The 27667-nt window shown below is 37.1% G+C and overlaps 2 protein-coding genes and 1 pseudogene across 5 annotated transcripts; 2 read left to right on the forward strand and 1 right to left on the reverse strand.

Moving 5' to 3' along the window:
• Window positions 1–4970: 4970 nt before the first annotated feature.
• On the reverse strand, window positions 4971–24683 carry LOC120150341 (V-type proton ATPase subunit H-like). 4 transcript variants are annotated; one of them, XM_039163039.1, is made up of 13 exons: window positions 15753–15877; window positions 15417–15489; window positions 14603–14728; window positions 14312–14414; window positions 14156–14228; window positions 11157–11222; window positions 10922–11033; window positions 10522–10683; window positions 10284–10409; window positions 9898–10023; window positions 9554–9733; window positions 8125–8397; window positions 4971–4982 (listed from the first exon to the last, which is right to left on the reverse strand). In XM_039163039.1, the coding sequence occupies exons 2-12, from the start codon at window positions 15444–15446 to the stop codon at window positions 8149–8151; spliced, it is 1353 nt and encodes a 450-aa protein (XP_039018970.1). In that variant the 5' UTR covers window positions 15447–15489; window positions 15753–15877; the 3' UTR covers window positions 4971–4982; window positions 8125–8148. The 4 variants fall into 4 exon arrangements, 2 of the variants coding, with proteins under 2 accessions (XP_039018970.1, XP_039018969.1); XM_039163038.1 differs by lacking the exon at window positions 4971–4982 and having other exon boundaries at window positions 7974–8397; window positions 15753–15876; XR_005518518.1 differs by lacking the exons at window positions 4971–4982; window positions 8125–8397; window positions 9554–9733; ... (7 more) ...; window positions 15417–15489; window positions 15753–15877 and adding exons at window positions 21946–24343; window positions 24433–24549 and having other exon boundaries at window positions 11210–11222.
• Window positions 17536–20738, forward strand: LOC120150342 (annotated as a pseudogene).
• Window positions 24684–24809: 126 nt separating the features above from the next.
• Window positions 24810–26387, forward strand: LOC120150242 (peptidyl-prolyl cis-trans isomerase FKBP17-2, chloroplastic-like). The gene is made up of 4 exons (XM_039162931.1): window positions 24810–25250; window positions 25723–25767; window positions 25853–26220; window positions 26290–26387. Exons 1-3 carry the CDS (start codon window positions 24895–24897, stop codon window positions 26205–26207), a joined length of 756 nt encoding a protein of 251 aa, XP_039018862.1. The 5' UTR covers window positions 24810–24894; the 3' UTR covers window positions 26208–26220; window positions 26290–26387.
• The last annotated feature ends 1280 nt before the right edge of the window (window positions 26388–27667 follow it).

The following is a 27667-nucleotide window of genomic DNA, read 5'->3' on the forward strand; positions in this document are numbered from 1 at the left end:
ACACTCCAAGGTTAAATTCAGGGCTTGGTCCCTGAATTTTCTTTAACTTAAAAATAAGATCCAAGTTTTAAAATCTTTCAATTCAGTCCCAAATTTTCGCCAAATTTTCACAATTAAACCCTCTAATTTCAATTAAATATTATTTTGAAAATCAGGTTGTTACAATTCTCCCCCTCTACAAGAAATTTCGTCCTCGAAATTTACCTTATGAGAATAGTTGAGGAAACTGAGCCTCGATTGACTCCAATGTCTCCCAAGTAGCTTCTGAGGGGCCTCGATTACTCCACTGAATTTTAACCATTGGAATTCGCCTATTCCGAAGAACTCGTTCATCTCTCTCTAAGATCTGAATGGGCTCCTCTTCATATGACAAATCAGGTCTCAGCTCTACTTCTTCAACCTGAATAATGTGACCTGGATCTGGACGGTATCTCCTCAACATTGATACATGAAATACATCATGAATACGACTTAGCTCAGAAGGCAACTCAAGCTGATATGCAACAGGTCCTACCCTCTTCAAGATACGAAATGGTCCAATAAATCTTGGACTCAATTTACCCTTACGCCAGAATCTCAATACTTTCTTCCAGGGTGAAACTTTCAAAAAGACCTGATCTCCCACTTCAAACTGTATATCCTTCCTTCTTTGATCTGCATAAGATTTCTGCCTATCAAATGCCTCTTTCAGACGGTCACGGATTAATCTGATTGTGTCCTCCGTCTCTTGCACTAACTCAGGTCCCAACGTTTTCCTATCACGCAACTCAGTCCAATAGATCGGAGTGCGACATTTACGCCCATAGAGCGCTTCATAGGGTGCCATACGAATGCTGGTCTGATAACTGTTATTGTAAGCAAATTCAGCCAACGGTAAAAAGTTCTCCCAACTACCATGAAAATCGATTACGCAACCCCGCAACATATCCTCCAGAATCTGAATTACTCTCTCAGATTGACCATCAGTTTGTGGATGAAAGGATGTACTATAATCCAATCTTGTTCCCAAAGCCGTATGTAATGCCTTCCAAAATCTCGAAGTAAATCTCGGATCTCGATCAGAAATAATAGACAATGGAACACCATGCAATCTGACAATCTCTGAAATATACAATCTTGCCAGCTTATCCAAAGTATAATTTACTCGCACAGGAATGAAGTGAGCTGACTTTGTAAGTCTGTCAACAATCACCCAAACTGAATCTTTTTTCGAAGGAGTCATAGGCAAGCCAGTAACAAAATCCATAGTAATACGCTCCAATTTCCATTCAGGAATCTTGATAGGCTGTAACAAACCTGATGGATGTTGATGTTCTGCATTAACTTGCTGACAAATCAAACACCTAGCCACAAATTCAGATATGTCTTTCTTCATACCAATCCAATAATACCTCTCTCTCAAATTCCGGTACATCTTATCTCCTCCGGGGTGCATAGCATATGGACTACTATGAGCCTCAGTAAGGATAGTCTGCCTCAACTCAGCATCATCAGGCACACAATATCTACCTTTAAAGCATAAAACTTCATCCTGATCAATTGCGTAATCTGAGTTTGTCCCCTGCTCTACTTGCTCAAAGATGGAAAGCAAGGAGCTATCAAGGGGCTGCTTAGCTTTGATCTCATTAACCAAGGTCGGCTTAACTTGCAATTCTGCTAACAAAGTGCCATCATCATATAAATTCATCTTGGCCATTAAAGACCTCAACTCCGATACCGTCTTTCGACTCAAAGTATCTGCTACAATGTTAGCTTTACCAGGGTGGTAATCAATCACGCAATCATAATCCTTTAGAAGCTCTAACCAGCGACGCTGTCTCAAATTAAGTTCCTTCTGGGTCAGAAGATACTTTAAGCTCTTATGATCTGTGAAAATGTAACACTTCTCTCCATAAAGATAGTGTCTCCAAATCTTCAAGGCAAAAATTACTGTTGCCAACTCTAAATCGTGAGTAGGATAGTTACTCTCATGCGGCCGTAGTTGACGGGATGCATAAGCCACCACCTTACTTTCCTGCATTAAAACACAACCAAGTCCTGAATGTGAAGCATCACTATACACTGTAAAATCCTTCCCGGACTCTGGTTGAATCAACACCGGTGCTTGAGTCAAAACCGCCTTTAATTTCTCAAAGCTCTCCTGTTGTGCCTCGCCCCAGTCAAACAACACATTCTTCCTTAACAACTTTGTCAAAGGAGAAGCAATGATCGAGAAGCCCTCAACAAAACGTCGATAATAACCAGCCAAGCCCAAGAAACTGCATATTTTAGATACGTTCTTAGGTCGTTTCCAATTCATAATAGCCTCTATCTTGCTGGGATCAACCTGAACACCTCGCGCAGAAATAATATGCCCCAGAAATGACACTTCTTGAAGCCAAAACTCACACTTGCTTAGTTTGGCATATAGACGATGCTCTCTCAAAGTCCGCAGAACGATCTTCAAATGCTCGTCATGCTCTGCCTCAATACGAGAATAGATCAGAATATCGTCAATGAAGACCACCACAAATTGATCCAAATATGGTCGGAACACCCGATTCATCAAATCCATGAAAGCTGCAGGAGCGTTCGTCAAACCAAAAGGCATACTAAAAATTCATAATGACCATATCTAGTGCGAATGGTCGTTTTTGCAACATCAGATCCTTTAACTTTCAATTGATAATACCCCGAACGAAGATCAATCTTAGAGAATACAGTAGCTCCTCGCAATTGATCAAATAAGTCATCAATCCTGGGTAATGGGTATTTATTCTTGACCGTCATCTTGTTCAATTTCCGATAGTCAATACATAATCTTAGCGACCCATCCTTCTTTTTCACGAATAGAACTGGAGCTCCCCATGGTGAAGTACTATGTCGGATAAATCCTCGATCGAATAATTCTTGCAATTGGACTTTCAACTCCTTAAGTTCCTTTGGAGTCATACGATAAGGTGCCATAGAAATAGGTGAAGATCCCAAATAAGTCTTAATCTCGAACTCTACCTCTCTATCAGGAGGTAACCCAGGCAACTCCTCCGGAAAAACATCAGGAAACTCGCTAACTGTACGAATCTCCTCGATCGTGGACAATGCACCTTTGGTGTTCAAAATACAAGCAATAAAGGTCTCATATCCCTTCCGGATCATATGATCAATTTCCATCGCTGAAACTATATTGGAGAGATAACCACGCCGTTCACCAAATAACACAACAGTCCGACCATCTGAAGTCTTTAGAGTAGCCCGCTTGTATTCGCAACCCAGCTTTACCTTGTGTTTATTCAACCAATCCATTCCAAGAATTAGATCGAACTCCCCTAAAGGAAGTTTCATAAGATCAGGGAGAAAAATTTCTCCCTGAACCTCGAGAGGACAACGCCGGAATACTTTATTCACTAATACCGCTTGTCCTACAGGACTTGTAACTGTAACAGTATTTTAAGTGTTCTCGATCGGAATCTGAAGGTTTCGAGATACTGAGCTCGATACATAGGAGTGAGTGGAGCCATTGTCCAATAATGCAAAGTATGGGGTAGAATAAATAGTAAATGTACCTGCAATAACCTCAGGCTCATCTCTGTCATCACGACGTCTAGTTGCATAAACTAAAGCTGGCTGTCTAGCCTCAGAAGCTGTTGGCCCTCTATTTTGCTGAGGTCAGGCTCTACTGTCTGTCCTGGACGCTGATCCTCGAGTCTTTCCTTGACTACGATCTCTAATTGGGGTCTGTACTGTAGTCTGCGAACGCACAGGAGTTTAGGTAGTGATCTGCTCAAACGAAACTAACTGAGGACAATCCCTCCGATAATGACCACTAGATCCACACAGATAGCAAAGACTCATATTCTTACGACACTCTCCTGAGTGTTGTTTACCACAATACTCACAAAGGGGCCCATTATAATACGACGAGGAACCGCCTCGACTGACAGCTAAAGGTGAGGATGCTGCAGGCCTGAAACGTGTATTGCTTCTCTGAGGGGTTGAAGTACGAGTCCTCTTCCCGGACTGTGCTGATGACTCCATCGGGCCTGAAAATTTCTTAGATCGATCTTGATCAACACGCTCTCTACCAGAAGCTAAAACCTCCACCTCTTCCGCATCTTTGGCTCTGCCCACCAGCACATCAAATATCTCATCCTGATGGGTTACAACTTGCCTACGCAGCTCGTATCTGAGTCCAAGGGAAAATTTACGACATCGATCTCTCTCCGTAGGTACCATACTGAATCCATACTTCAGCAACTTCAGGAACTCGATCTCATATTCAGAAACAGTCATGTCTCCCTGAACCAGGTCTTGAAACTGTTGTCGTCTCTGAGCTAAGTAGCGCTCTCCCAGAAAACGGCTCCGAAAGCGATCCTTAAAGAAATTCCAGGTCAAACGATCGGTAGGAATACTACTGGTCACTGACTCCCACCAAGTGTAGGCATTGCCATCTAACATCGCCACAGCACCCTGATATCTCTTAGTTGAGTCCAAACCCAACTGATCCATGCGTCTCTCTGTATCTTGGAGCCAATCCTCAGCTTCAGTAGGAGCTCCACCTATCTGTCCCCCAAAAGTTCTAACTATATTGGCAATCAAAGTCTGCGAAATATGAACCTCAGATACAACACCAGTAGCTCTGACTGCTCCCTGTATTAACTGTAGAAATTGTCTACCAAAATTCTCATCCAAAGCAACTCCGATAGACTCTGACTCAATATCGGTCGCTCCTATTATCAGTGTAGTCATGCCAATACCAACGACAGGAGGCAGATCCGTTGGGGTCGTAGGAGCATGATCACCTATCGGAGGTGGAGGATCTACCCGTATCTCATCAATCGGATCTGCGAATCTAGCCACTCGACCTCGTCCATGGCTAGTTCGATGACCACGTCTAGCACTCATTTTGATGGATCTCAAGTTTACTACAGAAGATAAAACTTAGGGTTAGATAAGCACTTGGAGTCTCAAACATAGTTAAAATCTTAATAACTTTGTGACATGGCCTTAGTAACTCGTTTTGTAAAATATTTCAAAACCGTATTTTCAATGTGGACTCATACACAGTCCGAGGGTTAAAAACCAAAAGCTCTTATACCAATAAATGTCACCCCCTAGACTCGGCCTATGCGTTTCGACTAAGTCTAGTGGATCACATTATGATTATTAAAGGCATTTTCTGAAATCGTTATTCTATCAATATAAAATCACATTATAAATAACATGAAATTATAAACAAATTATACTATCAAAATCCAACTCATAAATATAGTACCAATAAATAATAATTTAATTTAAAACATGTCTTCAAATTCAAAATCACAATAAACCGAGCAGTACTAGCAAAAGAGTCATCATTATAAAATCCGATATTTAAAATAAGGTCCATGTCACCAAAATAAAGTCAACTTGCAAGATAAAAACATTACAATATGATTTACTTCAAGAGATATGTTGATCCTCCAAGTGCTCGAACCGAGGTATCTAACCAACAGTATCTGAAAGGGGGAAAACATTTTCAAAAGGTGAGCTAGGCTCAGTGTGTCCCAACATTTTCATAAAATGTCAATAGGTACAAATCATAGTCCAATAATCTCACAAATTCGTAAAAGAGTTTAACTTTTGAAAATCATAGTTTAAACCCTTTTCTGGTACACCATCAGTAGTTTCCAAAATTATTTTCCATATAGCTTACTTTATGCACATAGCAAAAAGAAAGCCGACTTAAGGATAGGCTCTGAAGCTTGTATCCTTAAGCCTAAGTCAATAAGTCCATATAGCTTACCCAAAGCACACAGCAAAGGAAAGCCGACCTAATGAAACATCTTGGGGCCCTCAAGAGTCACATTAGGCCCATTTAGCTTGATCAGAGCTATTCCATCGAAATTCAATTCCAAAATTCAATTGCACCGTGACATAAATTCCATAAATCCAAAAACATGGTAATCATATACCATTTCAAAACAAAAATTAGATAGCAGCCATATTCCATAAATTGTCACATTAAATTGGTGCATCCATAAAACAATAACCAATGAATTCGGTGTACCACATATTAAAACCAATAAAACAGTTCAGTAATAAGTAGGGAACACACCTCGACAATAGGTTCAAATAGTAAATCTACTGATTGTTGGTTTCACCACGCTCTGCTACAGTTTTTGAACACGTGAATAATGGCACACGTGGTTTAACTGATCTAGAAGAGCTGGGTCGAGTTGTCGAACGATCCGGAGAGTCTCTTGTACCTTCAAACAATAATAATCTATCAGTCTCAAATCCTATTTAATTGTTAAAAACTAGACTTCTTAAGTATATAAGCATTTTTCGGGTTTGACTATCAATTTGGGGTATTTCGAGTCTGAATTTTGCCAAACGAATTGCGGAATCGGAATCAGGACGTCGAAAAACATAAAGTATGACTTTTCAAAAATTCAGATTCTTGGTCAAAGTCAAAGTCAACTACTTTGACCGTCGATTTGGAGTTCTTCAGGTTCGAATTTGATGAAACGGACAGCGGAAACGGATTTGGCACATCGAAAACTATCAGGATAGGTATACTCGGAAAAGATTAACGGTCGTTTAATGCTCGGTCAAAGCCATTTTAAGTTTTGGTCAAAGAAAGTCAACGGTCAACGATCGGGTCGAGTCGGATCAACGGTCGGGTCGGGTCAACGGTCGGGTCGGTCGGTCGGGTCAGACCTGTCAAACCGGTTCAGACCGGTTTCGAACCGGTCGAAACCGGTCAAACCGATCAGAACCGGTTGAAAACCGGTTAAACCGGTTTCCAACAGCCACTCGCCCTGCGGCGGCGCGTGTGGCGCGTGAGGCGTCCTCCGGGGCCCTAAAAATCTCGGAAAAATTTCTAAAAATTATTTTGAGCGATTTCGAGATACTTACAACGATCGGTTCAAATTTTTGAACGGCGGAGAGCTCGATTTCAAATCGGTCGAATCTTTGACTGTACCACCTCCTCACGCGCCGCCGTCTACGGCGGACAAGGTTGACACCGGTGAACTCGGAACAGCACAAGGAACACGATGGTGCGGGAGGTGTCGTAAACGGAGCAACGATCAGCGGTGAATTTAAGATTTTCTCGGCGATAGAGCTAACAAAACCGTCGCTACTTTGACTGGAAATTCCCGACGTTTGGCCGCGTTTCGCTTCAATTAATTTGAAGGGTTTGTTCCTCGCTCGATGATGAACACAACGATGGTTTCAAAACAACGATCGGAATTCGGACGGCGTCGGAATCGAGTTTGAAAGTTGTGTGCGTGAGGAAGGATTTGTGAAATTGATTTCTGTTTTTCAAAACAGAAATCACGCATATAACAATTGTTGCCGACACTTCAAGGTTAAATTCAGGGCTTGGTCCCTGAATTTTCTTTAACTTAAAAACAAGCTCCAAGTTTTAAAATCTTTCAATTCAGTCCCAAATTTTCACCAAATTTTCACAATTAAACCCTCCAATTTCAATTAAATATTATTTTGAAAATCGAATTGTTACATTAGACATCTAGATCGTTCGAAAAATAGTTTAGACACCTAAATAGGAAAAAAAGATATAATTTAAACACTTATTCTCATATTAAGCCATATAAAAATACTATCTTTGTAATACATTGAAATTTTATCACATTCATATACCTCAACATATTCATGTATACATTCAGTATTTGTTGCGAAACTAGTGAATACTAATATGGGCTCAGCCATAAATTTTTTTTCCAAAGACGCCAGAAAAGAAATTTCTATAAATTTTTAAGGTCTAAGCTATAATATATCATTAGTTTATTGTATAATTTTTAAAATTATCAAATTAAATATTTAGCATTAGCTTAAGACATTTTAAAATTTGAAGGGGCTAAACTCGTAACATTTCATTCCCGACCAGTAACCAAAAAGAGTACAGAAGAAAAATACGAAAAACAAAGAGTTAGAGGGAAGGAAATGAATACATTTTATTCTGCACAACTCAAAAACTTAAGAACAATAATTTTGAACCTCTTTGACGATAAAATCAAAACAATTATTCCTTGAAATGTTGGCAATCAAGTATCCAACAGGAAAAAACACAGCCATCCCGACTGAGCTCGTTCAAAAAATAAAACTCCTACCAAACATAATTTACTTACCATTCGATGGGACATGACCGAGAACGATTACGATGAACTACGCCTGCAAAAAGCTAGCATATTTGGCACCTAGGAAAAGCCTCTGGATGCAGAGTAAGGCGTTCTTGGTAACCTCAGCACTGTCATAGGTCATCAACTTCATCACCCGTTCCTTCGCCTTGAGATCGTTCACTATCACCCGGCCAGCAGGGTGGTGCTGAATAAACTGCGAGAGATCAAAGCAAGCAACAGCCAGAGCTCTCGGATCGTTAGACGAGTCCATAATTGTAATGAGGAACCTTAGAACCTGAGAAAGAACATCATAACTAATTACCACAGTTTTCTACTTGGATATTCACAATCTATTAAGTTATGCTTCGTTTAACTCATCCTGATATTCCCGCACATTCTTCATAAGCAACAAAATAACTAAAAAATTATCAAAACATAGATGTGAACAAATTGTTATGAGGATAAACACACTTGTCAAAGGCACCACAACTACACCAGTGTTCGTAAGGCACGCTAGGTTCTGCGCCACAGAGTAAGACAAACAAAAAACACTTTCGAGCTAGACAATTTTGATCAAGGTGCAGAAAGAAAATGAATACCCTTTCGGGCAAGACACATTAGATCAAGGAACATACATTATGTGTCTATACGTGCGTTTTTGTAAGGCAGAAGGAGCTAAAAAAATTCCTGATTTCATTTATTTTAAATTTTTTATTAACTATAGCTTTACTAAGTAAGAAAGGGGTTAATATCAACTCTCTAATGTTTCAGCATTCAACGTCAGACTAGTAGGACCATAAGGAAAACGTACATATTGGCCAACAATGAAGAAAACTGAACTAATATTCGAGTAATATTACCATGATTATATATCTTATGCTTATTTTTTATATACACGCAGATACGCATAGACACACATGCATACGCATGTATTATGCTTTATATCACTTGGGAACATGCTATTTTTAGTGCCATGCACCATATAAGGATCGAGAGTTCACCTTGCTCCCTTGACAAAACTGAGCATCACACCAGAGACTTAATTTTAAAGCATTATCAGACAATATGCATTCTTTTTCGTAAAACACATTTTTTTGTAAAAAAATATAAAGGTCTATACTCGGATATGAAATGATAGTTGCTAATACGTAAGCAATGACCAGGAAATTCCATACTGACAAATCAACTTCACTAATTTACCATGCTGTACTTTCCTCTAAGAGTAAGTCTAACAGACGTACCAAAAAACCAAAATTCTTACCCATGCATGGGAGTGCATGGCAATAAGAGGTTGAAGTTTCTCAGATTAAAAGTTAAAGATTTATGTTGTCGGAAACTTTTGGCCAGACCAAAGGACAATTTTTTTTTATATCCGAATCCCTCATCATAAAGTTACTACCCATAAGCAACGAAATAGCACGAGAAGTTGAAAGCCATGAGAAAAAAAAAACCTGGAAATCATTCTCTTCAAAGCATGAAATATTATCACGCCAAAACAATGGATCTTTATGCATGGGTGACCAATCAAGATGACCAAGGAGAACTTCTTGCTTATATTTATCGAAGGAACTCAATTTCTTAATGTTATCCTTCAGCCCATCTTCAAGGTGATTGAGAGCCTCCAAAAGATCCTATGAAATATCCAAATCAAATCCATAAGCAAAAGTCGGTATATAAAGAGAGTACATAAAACTTAGCCTTGCTGCATAGAATCTAACAATTAAGTTGAAGGAAAAATAAGATTTCACATGAGCATTATATAGCCAGATAAGAATTAAATGTTCCATTTTCTCACCTCATCACTCCATGCTTGTGCTTTCAAACTCTGAACAATCTGTGGTAGTCCAAGGTCAACCATCTGAGCACCGAACGTGCCTTTGGATAACAAGTTCCTAAAGGTCAATACAACAACCCTGACAACCTGGCCATCATTGCAAATCATACACACGTATCAAATGGTTAAACTAACACAAGGCATGCAATACATCCATGGTAATAGTAAACATTCAATGCTAACACAGAATTGCAGAAAAATGTTAAAAGGCAAAGGAAAGCTTGGAAAATAACAGAATCCTGCTCATATAGCACAGTAAAGGATGCATGGTTATGCGTACATTTTATTAAAGCAACATAAACACTACAAGGCAGAACTTGGATAACGGGCACATTAGAACATCTCACCTTCTCCTTTGTGGAACTCTTAACAACATCAACCAATCTTGGTAGAGCCCTAGATGTCGCTAAATACTCAATTGCTGGTTCATAGTAAGATAAAAGCCATACACAGAGACATGTTTCATAGAAAAGCTGCTACAAAGATTAGTTGTCAATTTCAGAATTATGTCACTCAAATGGCTTATAAAGAAATGTTAATCCTTTTTCAAATTTAACCACCTTAAAGACTGAAAAACAAGAATACCTGGTTAGACTGCTGGGTCGATGCTGGAGTAATTAAAGGAATCAGTAACTTCACCCCATCTGCTCGAACAAAGGAAGACTTGACAACAGGCTCCTTCAGTAATGCTGCAAGGCAGTTAATAGCAGTAGGAATATCATACCTAGGATGGGAAGGCTTCTTCAGCTGCAAAGACATTGGGCATCAAGAACTGTCATTTAAGTCGACAAATAGAAATAATCTACTTCAAAAGAAATCATTTTGCAACAGGATCAAGTGTAAGAAGGAGACCATCAAAGACTAGAAAATGTACAATAAGAACTTCCGAAGGCATGTAAAATCATAGGGAGAATCAAAGCAACATCTACCAAGGCGGACGTCCAGCCGTGAGAAATGAACAATGCATGCAAAGCAGTAAACTAACCTGTGTGCAAAGCCAGTCTACCAATTCCTTCAGTACATCATTAATGGTAGGGCCCCTTATCTTTGAGGCTTCTCCATTTGCAACAACGCCATCCTGGGTTCTTGGCCTTGCACTATAAATTAATAGAGAAAAGAATTTAAAGAATCATTAAATAAAGCATGCAATATACTATGCCATTTGGTTAAGGTTCTTTAAACCTCTATTTTACTACTTAGATGGATCACATATTTTGTACCTTACTATCAAGGCAAGTATCTTGCAGCTCTTTTCTTGTATGAACCAGTTTCCTTTCCACAAAAATCTGAAAGTAGACCAAATTTTGGATAGGTAGTTTTAGTTTGGATAATTTAGTACAAAATAGATAAGGAACCAAGTGTACATGGATGAACATTTCAAATTTAACCAACAAACAACTTTATTCAATTATTAAAGGTAATAAAGCCAATGAGTCAAAGAATAAAACAGAATATATGACACTGATAGCCATATATAATAAACCATGCTTAGTGACCTCTACACTAAAAAACTATTTTGATGCAGGAGCTGCATCTATTTTATGATAATTTATTATTTAAGCTTTATTTTTTTATAATAATTATTAATTATTAGACATATGATAGACGGCTAAGGCTGGGGATATTAAGTATTTTTAGGGTTATTAAGTATCTTAAGGATTTAAATCTCGGATTATGATTAAAACTTTGCGTGGAAGAAAGCAAGCCTAAATAATTAAGCAATTGGGCTTTACAGCCAACACAATTATTCCTATTATTTTCTTTGAATTAATAGTAAAACTAGAGGTTTTTTATAATCCTAAGCTTTCTAAAGTTCCACTTTCTTTCCAAACTCATTTGTTCAGCCTTATTTCTTTTGATTGTTGCTGTTTCCCCCCTTAAACTACATCAGTTTTGGTAATCCGAGCCTCTTTAGTTCCTAGAGTTTAAAGAGAGATTTACTTTTAAGCAATGGTTGGATGTGTTAGACCTTGGGGCGGAGGATATCAGTATCAAGAAACAGAATTGGCTTTACTACAATGTGAGACTGAAGAATAATCACGTGCAGTTTACGCTTGGCTGCAACAGGAACAAGTAGGAGCCCAGATGGAGATTCTGAAAGATGCGTACAACCAGTTTGACACACTGGAATTCATGGTGAAGTTGCTGATTTTCATGGCAATGTGCATGTGGACAAGAAAGATTATGATATGTTAGAACCAATCCGTAATGAATTAAGGAAGCAAAGAAAATGATGTGTATCCAGTTGGTTGTTCATAGCAGGACAGCCGCATCCTTAGAAGGAGAGTAGGAAATCTTCTTGATATATCAAAGCACAAAACATTGAACGAAAATTCTGGAGTAAAAAGAACTGATTCAGTTTTGACAACTGAAACAGATTCTGTCAAGAGAGAATTCATGGCTGAATTAAAGAGAAAAACAAGAAAACTTGAAGGTTCCAGTGGGATCTGAAGAGACAGGTTGTTCTAGAATATTTAGAAACCCAAATTTAAATGGTCAGTCAATTGCTAGTGTAAGTAATTCATTAAAAAGGCAATTGACAAAAAGGAAGGTGGGTTTGAAGAAAAATAAGTTGGCTGGACGTTTTGAAGATATTGACATTGATTCTGAACATAAGAAGCACATTGCATCTACGAGTTACTTGAATCATGGTTAGGTTCACCAACTGATTTTGATATGGTGGAGGCTACAGGTAAACATATTAGCTGCTTTGAAGCTGTTCTTGTTTTCCTCATAGGTGTCACGGTTAAAGTGATCAGCTTCTTGGGACTCTTAAATGTAGCACCAACATAGATGTTACTGTGTATGTTACAGATTATGAGTGAAGTAGCAAAAATTTTGCCATTGGAGTCAAGTTTTCCTAGCAGGGGAGAATGACGCAAGAGCGTTATCTATTTTATAATATTTTATTATTTCAGCTTTATTTAATAATATTTATTAATTATTAGACAAGTGATAGACAGCTAAAGCTAGGGCTATTAAATACTTTTGGGGTTATTAGGTATCTTTAGGGTTTAAATCTAGGGTTATAATAAAAACTTTGCTCGCAAGAAAACAAGCCCATATAAATAAGTTGTAGGCTTTACAGCCAACACCATTATTCCTATTATTCCCTTCAAATTAATATTAAAACTAGAGGTTTTTTATAACCCTAAGTTTTCTAGAGCTCCATCTTTCTAAACTCGTTCGTTCAGCCTTTTTTTTCCCTCCAATTGTTGATGTTTTCCCCTCTTAAAACTACACCATACTTGCATCTACAGAACTCTTGCAGCTAGCAGTAAATGTGGCAGAAGCTCCTCATAAGTACCAAGTCTGCTAACCATTGATAGCTAGAACATTTGAGCTAAGATCACCACCAGTTGCATAAATGTATATTTTCATACATGATAACAAATATACTAAAAAAAACATCCCAGTATTCTTTGACAAACAGAGAGACAATTTACAATGAACAATCACATAATAGTCTGTTGTGAGCAAGATATCAAGACTCCTGATACTTGCACATGCTCATTATACAGATGCAGATAAACTTTACCAAAATAACTCAGACTTCAAAGAAGAAAGTTCTAGAGAAGAGATAACTGTTGTAACTTTAAGGGTCCAACATGTACTTTTCAATAAAAAGAACAAAAATAAAAACAAAAGAAAGATGAAGTCCTATAAAAGCATAGCCATCACTAACAATATAAGGAAGCTTCCTGAATTATAAGCAGATTCAGGGCTGAGGAATCAACTCATTTTAGAGTAAAAAATAAAGAAGTGAAGCAAATATGTATAATTTAATATTCAAAAAGGTGATCATAGCTGTTAGACGGTTATCAAGCAGATACTATACATTATTTTACGGTACCAAACTGATGTAACTTTAAGGGTGCAAAACCTACTTTTAGTTTTAAAAAAATTCTAAAAGATCATAGCCATCACTAACAACATATGGCAGCATCTTGAGTTATAATCAGATTCAGGGAAAGGAATAAACTCAATTTAGTCAAAATAAATGCTATAAAGGACAAGTGAAGCCAATATGCATAGATATAACATTCCGAAAGGTGATTCTAATTGTAAAGCAGTTGTCAAGCAGACACAATACACTATTTTAGGATGCCAGTGGACATAATTGAAAGATTAAAGAGTATTAGCTACCTTACTTATCCACGCAGACACACAAAAAAAGGGCACAAATTAACTATGAAAGCAATTTTGGGTAAAAACTTAACTTAGGAAAGGTTCATAAGTATCTTCACTAGCAAGAGACTTGTCATGAAATAATCTGGCTTGTTTCGGATAGGCTGCAATATAAAATATCAGCAAGTAAATTCATTTGTGCTGAATGCAATTGTCAAACAACCACCTTTCTTCAAAGTTCAAATACCTGTAAGCATTTCATCAATTAAAGCTAGAACATATTCCACTGTTTCTTCTTTTAGGATATCACGTAATATGCTAACAAACACTTGAACATAGGCTGGACCATCCTGTCACAGTTAATTTCACCAATCAATACTATTGGGAAGACTGTACAAGATTGTCCTTTCAAAAAACCTTATTCAGTTTATGATGGAAGAGAAGCTAATAGAACTAGTGAATTAATCGGAGGGAGCAAAAGAACATGTCCACAAAATAATATCCAGCTCATAAGTTAAGAAGAGCTATAAAACATTACATCATCCAACAACTGTGCCCTGACACTTTCACCTCTATTATCATAACGCCTTAACAGCTGAAGGCCTGTTCCTGAAATCAGCTTAGTCGTCATGTATGTTTCCCATGGGATATCCCTCTTCAGAACCTTTAAAGGAAAAAAATACATTTATCAACAAGGAATCACCATAAATCTTCGAGAACAGTTTAAAGAACAGAATTATTTAGGTTCGTTGAAACTGGCAACCACAAGAAAAACATACCGCCGGATAAAATGTTTAACAAATAGGATTGGGGAAATTATAATAAAAAAGCCAAATATAATTTGCTTTGTTTAAAAAAACAAATAAAAATGTGCTTCACTGCCCATGATGAGTTGAACAAAAAAACAACTTGAAGCATTTTAAAGAATCCTAAAACCTCTGTAGTCCATCAAAGCAGTTCATTAGGAGAAACCCTGACCTATATTCTGAAAAGATCCAAGTTTTTCATGGTTTCAAAACCTAAAACACAAAAACAAGTACTAAGGACTGGTCGTCACATTCAATAACTAAAAATGAAAACCATCCATGGAAAGCAGCCAAATCTACCGTGACAAACGATATTCTAGTGCCTGATTCTTGCAGGAAAAATGCTCTACTAATTTACCGTTGAATTCTTCAAATTTATATTTGATTTTGTATCCAATAGCACTTCAATAATTGCTTCCAAAAGGAAAAGGAAAAAAAATAGCAATGCTCATATGATCTTAAAGCTTTCGAATCACATAAAAAATTGAAACTTTAATATCACAAAATCGTAACAAATAAAACAATTGTGATGATCAGATTATCAACCTGTTCAGTAGTTAGTTCAGCACGCTCCATTGATGCTCAAAAAAGAACTTCGAATCCACGCGAACTCAAATCCCTACAAAATTTCACACTAAAAAAGTAATTCTATAAAATATATATACCAAATCTGAAGAATCAAAATTGACAGATCCAATCTGATTAATCTAACTTAAATTTATTCCACTTCTCAATTAAAATTTCATAAATTAAAGTAAATATAAAAATCAGGAAAGTGAAAGAAATTAATTACAAAGAATGTAAGTTGAACTTATGAGATAACGTGAAAATTCATCAAGTTAAAGAAGAAACGATTAAATGGGAAAAATTATGTGAAATCACCTTCAAAATTCTTTGACGAGACAAAAAAATCTTAAAAAGAAAATAAAATGTGAATGCAGAGATGAGAAAATAGAGTGTTTTGTTTGGACTGAGAGGAAATTTGGAGGAAATTGGAGAAAAAGTGGAAAATAGTTAAGAGGGAAGAGGGGGGATAATTATAAGTTGAAAACGGTGCCGGATCGTTTACCAAACTTTTGGTTCTTTCTTTCGTGTCCTCTGTTCTGGCTAGACAGTTGCCGTGAAGTAGAGTCTAGATCAGGGATGTTAACGGCGCTGGAATTATTTTTCTTCACCCTACTTTGAATTTAATTATGTTGCTCAATTCTAATTAACAGTTTATTTATAATTTTTAATAGTTTAATTTATTTTTTATAATTTATTTATTGATATAGTGAAATTTGTTCATACTTATTTTTTATTCAAGCTTATTTAGTTAAATTTTTAACATTTTTTATTGATTCTTGTGTGATATTAAGTAATTAATTTCTTATATTAATAATTATAGAAAAATATTTTTATTATATATTTTAGTTTACGGTGTTGATTGTAATCTTTCATCATAATTTTAATATTTTTTTTATTTTTAATAAAACTAATGATTTATATATTGTCAAAAATTATGTTTTTATTTGTTTTAAATTTGATCTAAAAATTTAATTGGAAAATTGAATACAACTTTAACTCCATTTTATTTAAAATAACTTCTAATTATTACATAATTTTTTTCAAAATAAAATAGAGTAAACTACACATTTAGTAGCATAATTATCATCTTTATTCTGTTTTGGTTTCCTAACTTTCTTTTTCCGAAATCATATCTAACGTTTAGTTTTAGTTTCATTTTGGTCACCCACTGTTAAAAACTAATGGTAATGTTGATGTTACATTATAAGATAACGGCATGTCATCACTGAAAAAATATAAAAATGTCACGTCAATAATTCTGATATTTTTTAGCAGTGTATGACCAAAATGAAATCAAAACGTAACGTAAGATATGATTTTGATAAAAAAGAGTTAAGGGACCAAAACAAAATAAAAGTGATAGTTAGAGTATAAAAATTCAAGTTATTATTTTTAAAATATCAGTAAAAAAATATTTTACTCAAATATTAGTGATTATTTGTATTATTTATTTATTTTAATAGTAATTGCTTTGAGTTTCTAAAGTTTAAAATTATTTAATCAATTATGATCAAATACGATAAGAGTCATCCATTCCAATTAGCTTACAATATGGTATTTAATTTTTTTTCAATGTTGTTTCTCTTTATTTCTTTTATAATTTGTAAAAAAGTCGTTCAATTTCATATTTATAATATTTTTTTATAAATATGAGGAGTTGTATACAAAATAATATTCATTGTAATCGAATTAATTTAATATCACAATAATTTTAATTTATTAAAATATAATATGAAAATTTTAAATTTAATATCATTTTCAGTAGTACCATAATTAGTTTGTATCACGTGACAATAATGATTAAAAAAACTCTTTAATATTTAATATTTAATAATTAAATTTATATATTATTTATTATAAATTAAATTGATATATAATCATTTATTTTAAAAAAATTAACTGTAATATTAAACGTTTAAATCTCAAAAGTCTTGTTAAACTTTCTAAAAACATTTTCCTTTTTTTTTTTGAGAATTCTGAAAACATTGTCCTAACATACTTTTATTACACTTTTTAAAATTAATAATTGGATTTAATTGATTTTTTTAAATAATTGATGGGTTATTTTGTAGCCTCAACCTATAGTGTCTCGTCTACTTTAATTTCTCATTTCAGCTATTCAAACCCCTCTTTTTCAATATTTCCATTTTTCAAACCCTAATCCATCTAATATAAAGTTTATAATCGGACAATTTTATTGTTCATTTTAATTTTGATCGGTGCTGCGTTTTCTTTTGTAAATCTGGTAAGTCTTCGGGCGGTTTTCCGTTCGATTAGGGTTTCGTTTTTAAGGAAACTAGAAAAGGAAGGTACGTTGGAAAGAAATGAGTAATCAAAAGAAAAGGAACTTTCATATAGAAGCGTTCAAGCACAGGGTGGTGGTGGATCCGAAATACGCAGAGAAGATATGGAGCATTCTCGAACATGCAATCCATGAGATTTACAATCATAATGCTAGTGGCCTCAGTTTTGAAGAGCTTTACAGGTTTTTTTCATTTTTTATAATTAAGTTACGAGACTTTACTACATGATTGTCTCTTTGAATTAGATTCACAAATCTATAGATTTTCCGGCAATGATATCGTGTTTAAATTATTAAATAGTATTTTTTGAAATTTATAGAGAAGTTGCGGATGCAAGTTTGTTTAGGGTTTTGTGTGTAGATAATTTGGAACTACAAAGACTTTATTATGTGCTAAACACTGTTGTATGTGGATTTTCGACATTATATATTTAGGTTAAGAAGTTGCTGAACATACTTTTTTGAACATGTCTATGGAGGTAATCAGCTTGGATAGATTTTAATTGAATTGTTCTTAGAGTGATTTACTATCCTACATGCGGATAACAATTGAATTCCTCTTCCGTGGATGATTGTAGCACTGTTAATGTTTTCGTACACATATTACTTGTTTGACAGTTAAGGTTGACTGTATTTATATTGGTCTGATTGACAGTAAATATCAGGTTGTATTCGGCGTTTCTGTGTGAGTTATGAAAAGCTTACAGTGTTTACCTGTATGGTTCTTATCGCTTTGAATAGATTCATAAAAGTTTTTATCGGGATCTATTCTAAAATCTTAGAAATTATTTTGTGTGCTTGCAATAGATCTCTCTCATTGCCATCTCTCCTAAGTGAATTTCAAATGAGCAAATTAGAGTTTAGGTCCTTTTTTTATGTTATTGTTTTTTTGACATGTTTTCAGGAATGCTTACAACATGGTCTTGCACAAATTTGGTGAGAAGCTGTACTCTGGGCTGGTTACAACTATGACTGCTCACCTCAAAGAAATATCAAAATCTATAGAGGCTGCTCAGGGTGGTTTGTTTCTTGAAGAGCTGAACAGGAAATGGAATGACCACAACAAGGCACTGCAAATGATTCGAGACATATTGATGTACATGGACAGGACTTACATTCCAAATACCCATAAAACACCTGTTCACGAGCTGGGACTTAACTTGTGGAGGGATAATGTTATACATTCCAGCAAAATACAGTCAAGGCTTTTGAGCATGCTTCTTGAACTAATACACAGAGAGCGAACTGGTGAGGTTATAGACCGGGGGCTCATGAGGAATATAATCAAGATGCTTATGGATATAGGTTCCTCTGTTTACCAGGAGGACTTTGAGAAGCCATTTCTTGAGGTCTCCGCTGAGTTTTATAGGCGTGAATCTCAGAAGTTTATTGAGTGCTGTGACACTGGAGATTATCTGAAGAAAGCTGAGATACGTCTGAATGAAGAAATTGAGAGGGTTACCCATTTTTTGGATGTCAAGAGTGAAGTCAATATTACTAATGTGGTGGAGAAGGAGATGATTGCTAACCACATGATGAGACTAATCCACATGGAGAACTATGGCTTGGTAAATATGTTTCTTGATGACAAGTATGAAGACTTGGAGAGAATGTACAATTTATTTAGAAGAGTTCCTAATGGTCTCTCAATTACACGAGATGTGATGACTTCTCACCTCAGAGAAATAGGTAAACAGCTGGTTACTGATGCAGAGAAGTTAAAAGATCCTGTGGAATTTGTCCAGCGGCTCTTGGATGAAAAAGACAAATATGATAATATCATTAACCAAGCATTTTGCAATGACAAGACGTTCCAGAATGCTCTGAACTCTTCTTTCGAGTATTTAACTTGAATAACCGTTCTTCTGAATTCATTTCCTTGTTTGTGGATGACAAGCTTCGTATAGGTTTGAAAGGAGTCAGTGAGGAGGATGTGGAGATAATTCTTGACAAAGTTATGATGCTGTTTCGCTATCTGCAGGAGAAGGATGTATTTGAAAAATACTACAAACAGCACTTAGCTAAGCGGCTTCTGTCTGGCAAAACTGTATCTGATGATGCAGAAAGAAGCCTAATTGTCAAGCTTAAGACTGAATGTGGGTATCAATTCACTTCGAAATTAGAAGGCATGTTTACTGACATGAAGACCTCCCAGGATACAATGCAAGGGTTTTACATAAGCCATCCTGAGCTAATGGAGGGCCCTACCTTAGTTGTTCAGGTTCTAACAACAGGATCTTGGCCTACTCAGCCCAGTATTACTTGCAACCTACCTGCTGAAATCTCAGCACTCTGTGACAAGTTTCGGTCATATTATCTTGGTACTCATACTGGACGGAGGTTGTCTTGGCAAACTAACATGGGGACAGCAGATATAAAAACAACTTTCGGGAAGGGTCAGAGGCACGAGTTGAATGTTTCAACTTACCAAATGTGTGTGCTGATGCTCTTTAACAATGCTGATATGCTTAGCTACAGGGAGATTGAACAAGCCACTGGGATTCCTGCTTCAGACTTAAAAAGGTGTTTGCAATCAATGGCATGCGTGAAGGGAAAGAATGTTCTTAGGAAAGAACCTATGAGTAAAGACATTGGCGAGGAAGATGCATTTTTGTCAATGATAAGTTCGCAAGCAAATTCTACAAAGTGAAGATAGGAACTGTGGTTGCACAGAAGGAAACAGAACCTGAAAAGCAGGAGACACGACAAAGAGTGGAGGAGGACAGGAAGCCACAGATTGAAGCTGCAATAGTTAGGATCATGAAAGCAAGGAGGGTGCTGGATCACAACAATATAATAGCTGAGGTTACAAAGCAGTTGCAGTTGCGATTCTTGGCCAACCCAACTGAGATTAAAAAACGGATTGAGTCTCTTATTGAGCGGGATTTCTTGGAAAGGGACAATAATGATAGGAAATTGTATCGGTATCTAGCCTAAAAATCTTGAATATATTGTTTTTCTTTTTTGAAAGTGCCAAATGAAAGTGTACCATAGTTGGTAATTCAGACTTGTTTTACATACTCTGCAACCTCCATTTGTCTTAATAGATACCGAATTGTTTCTGGTTTTCCTATTTCTTACTCTGCTTATTTAAAAATAAAAATAAGTGGACGAGAATCTTGATGCATGGCATCATCGCTTGAATTTTCCAGAACCATTTCGATGTGCAACACTTAATGAAGATTTGTTCGTATTAATATAATGTATGTCCAACGATTAATTAAATTCAGCTGGAAGCTAGTGGTTGTTAAGTGATATATAAAGGTAAAACTAAGTCTGTGGACCAAACATAAACTAGAAAATTTGAGGGGTCTATTTTTGTTTTCTAACAAATTTTCCCCTTCCCACTTCACAATCGATCGAGTTATATACAATGCAAAAAAGCCATCTCATGGTCTGTAAGGATTGCTTTGGGATTTTCATATGCTCAAACTCACCAATCTAGTGACTCCTATCACAATACGTGCTTCCTGGAACTAACTAATTTTATCTGCTTTGCAGTTGCAAGTGTATGATATCAAGCAATTGTTGCAGGCAACCTGATTAAGTTGAGAAGCTTATTCCCAGGACCTGGGTTTGATTCCTAGCAGATACTCTTATCAAAATTTATCTGATAAATCACCCAAAGCAGCATGAATGTTGAAATCATTTGCAGGTGTAATGTTGATCAGTGAACTCGCAAGCAAAAGAATAGCTGTGTTTGCATTCATACAACTGTGGACAAAGTTAGCCTCATGCCTGATTTCTTTATATGAATCTAAGGTGAACAAAAATGAATTTGAGATGCAGAGGAACCTCTTTTTTCTTTTTGTTCGAAATAAGTTTATTTTATTAATAATTCAGGGCAGAATACGGCCATATCAGTACATGTCCTCAAAAAGAATCCATAATCCAGCAGAGAACTAGATCTCCTAACCAGAACCAAATTAGCAAATACCTCAAAGCAAAGCAACACATATCAGAACAGGAAACAACTTTATTAACATGCATCTAAATTGTAAAAACCTCAAACCAGGAAGTCACTGGCAATCTAACATGCATCAAAGATGCAAGGGAACATGGCCAGTATGTTCATGACAGGTAAACCTTTTGTAGTGGCTGGTCCTATCATCGGTAAAGTTTTTGCTATGATTAAAATGTAAACTTATTTTTACAAGATATATGGCATGAATATCACCTATAGTATTTTATACACAACAGGTTTACCTCAAAGTTCGTGTTAAATCTGGATCAGAGATCGCCAGCCAAAGTTATCTGATGCAGGTTTACAAACTGAAAGAGTTTCATTTCATGTCTGACTGTAGCAGGGATAATGACTGCTTCTCAAAATTCCTTCCTGAAGCTGAAGCCAGAGGAGAAACCCCAGCTGTTTGCAATGAGGAAGATGAAGAGGGAGCTGGGGCAGAAACAACAAAAGTTGAGAAAGCACTGATATTACTGCTCACGTTTATGCTGGTTCCACCAACAGAACCTTCAGTGGCAGCCTTTGGCGCTGGTGGTCTCTCAATATCCGTGATTCCTTCCAGCATCTGAACTACTTTTCCCATCATTGGCCGCTGAGAAGGCTGTTCCTGGATGCACCAGAAACTAACCTGAATTGCCCTAGTTATTTGCTCCATGTCTACATCTTGATTAACTAGCTTTTCATCAACAATTCCCTCTACATTACCCTTCTCAAATTCTTCATAAGCCCATATAGAAAACTTTTTCCTATTTGTGTCCGCTGAAACATCAAAATTCCTTCTTCCACTCACTATCTCCAACAAAACCATCCCATAGCTATAAACATCAGATTTAGAAGTTATCGGAAGGTTAGCAAGCCATTCAGGAGCCAAATAGCCCCTTGTACCCCTAACACTTGTCAATGTTCGGTATCTATGGTCTTTGGGATTTATAAGTTTGGCAAGTCCAAAATCCGACACTTTGGCGTTGTAATTTTCATCCAAGAGAATGTTTTCGGGCTTTATATCACAATGAACAATGCAGTCACGACACTCCTCATGAAGGTATGTGATTCCCCTTGCAGTTCCAAGAGCAACGTTAAAACGATATTCCCAGCTCAACATCTTTCCTGAGTGCTCTTCTGTTGCAAAGAGGAAGCTATCTAGAGACCCATTTTTCATGAACTCATAAACTAAAAGCCTGTGACGGCCCTCAGAGCAAAAACCAATCAATCTCACTAAGTTCAAATGGTGGGTGCTACTGATGGTAGCAACCTCCATTCTAAACTGTTTTTCACCCTGCTCAATGCCTTCCAGTTGCTTCACTGCCACAATCGTCCTGTTAGCAAGAACTCCTTTGTATACAGCCCCAAACCCTCCCGCTCCAAGCTTGTCCTTAAACCCCTTGGTTGAGCGCTGAAGCTCCCTGTACGAGAATTGAACAGGAGCACCAGATGCATACTCGAGAAGAGCATATTGAGCTGATAGACCCCCAAATTTGGGACTGTTTCTGCAACACCACCACCACAAACTGGCTTCCAATGCAATCAAAACCAACGCAGTAGCCACAATCACAACAACAACAATCCACGCATGCAATCTCCAACCTTTTCTATTCCCAGCATTATCTGCAAAGGGAGAAGGGTTTGGTGATACTGGTGCACAAACCTTAACATAAGAAGTACTAGGGAGTGCTGCACTTTGATACCCGCTCACAAACTCGGTAGTTTTCAAGTAACAAAGCCCGGTTCCGTCCGACAAAGAAGTGGAAGCAATACAAGACGGGCTCACAAGACAATTCAATCTACAAGCTGATATCCCAACAAAGAAAACCTGAGAAGACAACTCAGGCTGATAAGTCAAGAATTCAGCATGATCCAGTTGCAACATAGCAGCGCTACCTGGACAATCCTCAATCTCCCTTCTCCTCTTACACCCTTGCCTCCAATCATTCACATCAACCGGCTCGAAATTCTCGGATGGACACCCACAAATTGGATTTGTATCATTATAACTACAAATTCCCATATTCCCACAGTAACCAAAAACCTCACACTGATCCGAAACAGCGGACCATCTCGCAGTTGTAGTCCGACTACCTCTAGAAGAACTGTAAATCCTTAGATTGCCGTCAGAATCCAACTTTAAAAACCTCAAAATATCACTTCCTTCAGCATAATCGCTACTGTAAGCCATGATTACCCCATTACTCAAACCAGGATCAAAGAGATTCAAAATACCAATAGGTTGCAACCCTAAACTGGGTGAAGTTAAATTAGCATCAAAAGAAGAATTCAATCCTTGAGTCCAATAAACAATACTATTATTCCATGTCAAAGTTAAATTCCCTGACCTCTGGAGAGAAAAGGAATAAAGCCCAGATCTTAGAACTCCGCGATCAGTGAAATTCTGCCCTGGAACCATCGTATCCGTTGGATGATCAAAAGAAGACCAAACCACAGAAGTGCCATTGCCCAGTAGCCGGAGTTCCCCCGAGACTTCCAAGGAAGCGGAGGAAACACCTCGGCCGGCCGTGCCGGAATCCCAGACAACAGCGCCAGATCCATTGGTAAGACGAAGGGAACCGTTGGAGAGTAAACTGAGGGATCCAGCAGCGTCAACGGTGGCGCCGCCTCCAGCTGTCCAGATAGTAGGAACTCCACCTTCATAGGTGATGGCAGCGAGGAAAGAGTTGGAGGAAGGCGACGGAATGAAGGAAAGGGAGAAAGTGGAATTGGAAGAGAGCCACGACCGCTGAGTCGTGGATGAAGGGGAGATGGAGGAGCCCAAGGAGATTGTGGAAGATGAAGCAGTAAAGAAGAGTGCTGAGAGGTAGAAGAAAACCAAGCAAGAGAATTTCATTTTCTTCTCTGTACTGCCGTGTTTTGTATTATTAGCCATTTTATGTTGGTCTGGACTGGGCAGAGGAGAAAAGAAAAAGGCAGCAGCCACCAAGGGAAGAGTAGACTTTGACTCCTTCAACCCCGTACAGCGGGAGCATTACGTCGTTACATGCATTGTAGGGTCAGAAATTGGGCTGGTCACGGGATCCGAATCCAACCGCTTCCGAACTTGACCCGATTTTATTTATAGTTTATCCTAAAAATCTCATCAGTTGCAAAGAGATACGTCGTGACCGTCCCTCCACACAAAAGTGAAGAGGATATTTTCTTGTTGCTGGTGGTAGCTTAGTTTGTGAACCAAGATTTTGTCAATGGCAACCTTGTTTAGCTCTCCACCGTTTCTAACTCACCCTTTAACAAGAACTGCCCACTTCTCCTCATCGTCGCAAATACCTCCGCCGAATCCACCTTCACAACCACCATCTCCTAAATTAAGCACAACTTCTTCTGAGCAGCAACCACCTGCTGCAGCCTCCGTCAAAGTGGGAGAAGCAAAGCCCCCAAAACCTGCAACCACTGTTGAAACCACTGACTGGATAGCTTCATCCTTGACCAGGCGGTTCGGACTTGGTGCTGGCCTTGCGTGGGCAGCCTTCCTTGCTGTTGGAGTCATCTCTGAACAAATTAAAACTCGCATTGAAGTTTCTGAACAAGAAGCAAATACAAGGTGACCAACTCTCAACTCTCCTGTACCTTTGGAATGACTTCATTTTAATGGTCAAATTTTGGAGCAAAGTATAAGTAGAGAAAAAATAAATCTATACACATATTTAAAGGAGAATGAATTTCACATATTTTGGATTGTTATTATTTTGATAGCTAATATGTTAGGCTCCTCAAGTAATGGCAGAGTCAATGCTTTTCTAAGTCTAGAATTAAATGAGTTTACATGTTTGCATTTTTCTCTGGCTGGTTATGGTGCTGAAGTTTATTTTGGATCTTTCAATTCATTTATTTATTTCCAGAGGTGTGAAACTCGGGTGTTATTGATATGGTTTTGGTGTACAAAGCTTTGTCCTTATTGTTTAATAGAAGTGATTTTCAGCAATTTGGTATTTCAAGAACATTGTAATACTACAATTTAGCAAAAAATATGTTTGACTAGTTCTTCTCTAACCACCCTAATTGTGTTTGGGTAGAGATGTTGAGAAGGAAGAGGAGGTGGTGCTGCCTAATGGACTAAGGTATATTCTTTTCACTATATATGTATAGCATAATCATATATCTATATATAATTTTAACAAAAAAACCTGACGGGAAAACAAACAGGTACTATGAGTTGAGAGTTGGGGGAGGGGCTTCTCCGAGGAATGGAGACCTGGTGGTGATTGATCTAAAAGGAAAAATACAAGGCAAGGATGAAGTATTTGTTGATACATTTGATGGAGACCGAAAGCCACTTGCTCTAATAATTGGCTCAAGACCTTACGCCAAAGGAATGTGCGACGGGGTAGAATATATTCTAAGATCAATGAAAGCAGGAGGCAAAAGGAGAGTCATAGTTCCTCCCAATCTTGGCTTCGGAGAAAACGGTGCGGATTTAGGATCGGGTGTCCAGATTCCACCGTCGGAAACCCTCGAGTACATTGTTGAGATTGATAAAGTCTCTATTGCACCTGCATGATCTTGTTTTATTCGGAAACCCTCGAGTACATTGTTGAGATTGATAAAGTCTCTATTGCACCTGCATGATCTTGTTTTATTATAGTATATTTTGTCCTGTCCAAGGAACAAAGATTGGCGACTTGGTCGATCAGTGATATCATTGATTTGATTAAAATATGAGCTCTCAAATATGATATTCAAATGTAAAATGTCACATTAAATATTGAAATATGATTATGAAATTATTTTCAAATGTACTACATGTTTGTATTAAGTGGTAACCTTTAGGAGAAAGGGAGGGGGGAGAGAAACAAAAAGGAAGGTGAGGTTATAAAATTGAGAAAATAACCTCAGTGACCAAAAATGCCTTATAATATATGATTTTAATCAATTTTTTTTGGATTTGCAAAAATGACCAACTAAATCGCAATACGATCGATAATTCGCAACGCGATCTCCGGTATCGCAAATCAGTTTCCAGATCCAAACCGCAATTCTGACTATCACATTGCGATTTTCCTAATTCGTAATGCAAATACGTAAATCGCAACGCAAATTTGGAAAATCGCAATGCGATTCCGTAAATCGCAATGCGAATCTGACTATCGCAATGCGATTTACATAGCGCCATTCGTATACAACGCGTATTTTTTTTCAAATTCCAAACACGAATATATTAATATATCGGAACACTGAACCGTCCACAGTATATCCCGTAATCGCAACTCATAACCTAAAACCCTAAATCACAACTCAGTCTCATCTCTATCTCTCACTCTCTAAGGCGACATCCGTCCCCATCTCCGACGAAATCAGTCCCCATCGCCGACGATATCAGTCTCCATCTCCGGCGAAATCATTCACGGTCAGAAATGGAAAATCAACCAAATCAACCACCGAGGGTTAGTTTTTTTAATTATTTTTATTTTGAAATTTTTGCATTATTATTAGGTTTTTCATATTGAAATTGATGATAAGTTTACTAGTGTTTTCAATAATAGATTAACCATTTCACTTAGATTGCTTATTATATTCATTCGATTGCTGCTAATACTGCTAAACTATTTAGTCTTTAACCCTGTGAAGTTAGTAATTATCTTTGTTTTGTCTTTTGGCTGAAGTAATGCAATCCATTCAAGTTTCTTTCAATTTTAGTATTTGAAACCGAGAATGACTATCGCAATGCGATTCTGTCGTTGCGATTTTCATTTCGCGTTGCGATAGTCAAATTCGCGTTGCGATAGTCATTTTCCTGTTGCGATTTAAAGTTTCAGAAACTATTCTTCTTCTGCAAATTGAAACTTGAATGAATTGCATTACTTCAACCAAAAAACAAATACTAAATTCACAGTGTTGCAAATTTAAGTTTGAAAAATAAACTACTACTCTTTATGTTTATTGTTCATATCTTCACAGTGTAGCTTTTGGTATATCTAAATTGATATGTTTATTGTTTTTGCAGAACTTTTATTCGGCTCA

This window comes from Hibiscus syriacus, unplaced genomic scaffold (assembly GCF_006381635.1).
Source record: "Hibiscus syriacus cultivar Baekdansim isolate YM2019G1 unplaced genomic scaffold, ASM638163v2 tig00111022_pilon, whole genome shotgun sequence".
NCBI lineage: Eukaryota > Viridiplantae > Streptophyta > Magnoliopsida > Malvales > Malvaceae > Hibiscus > Hibiscus syriacus.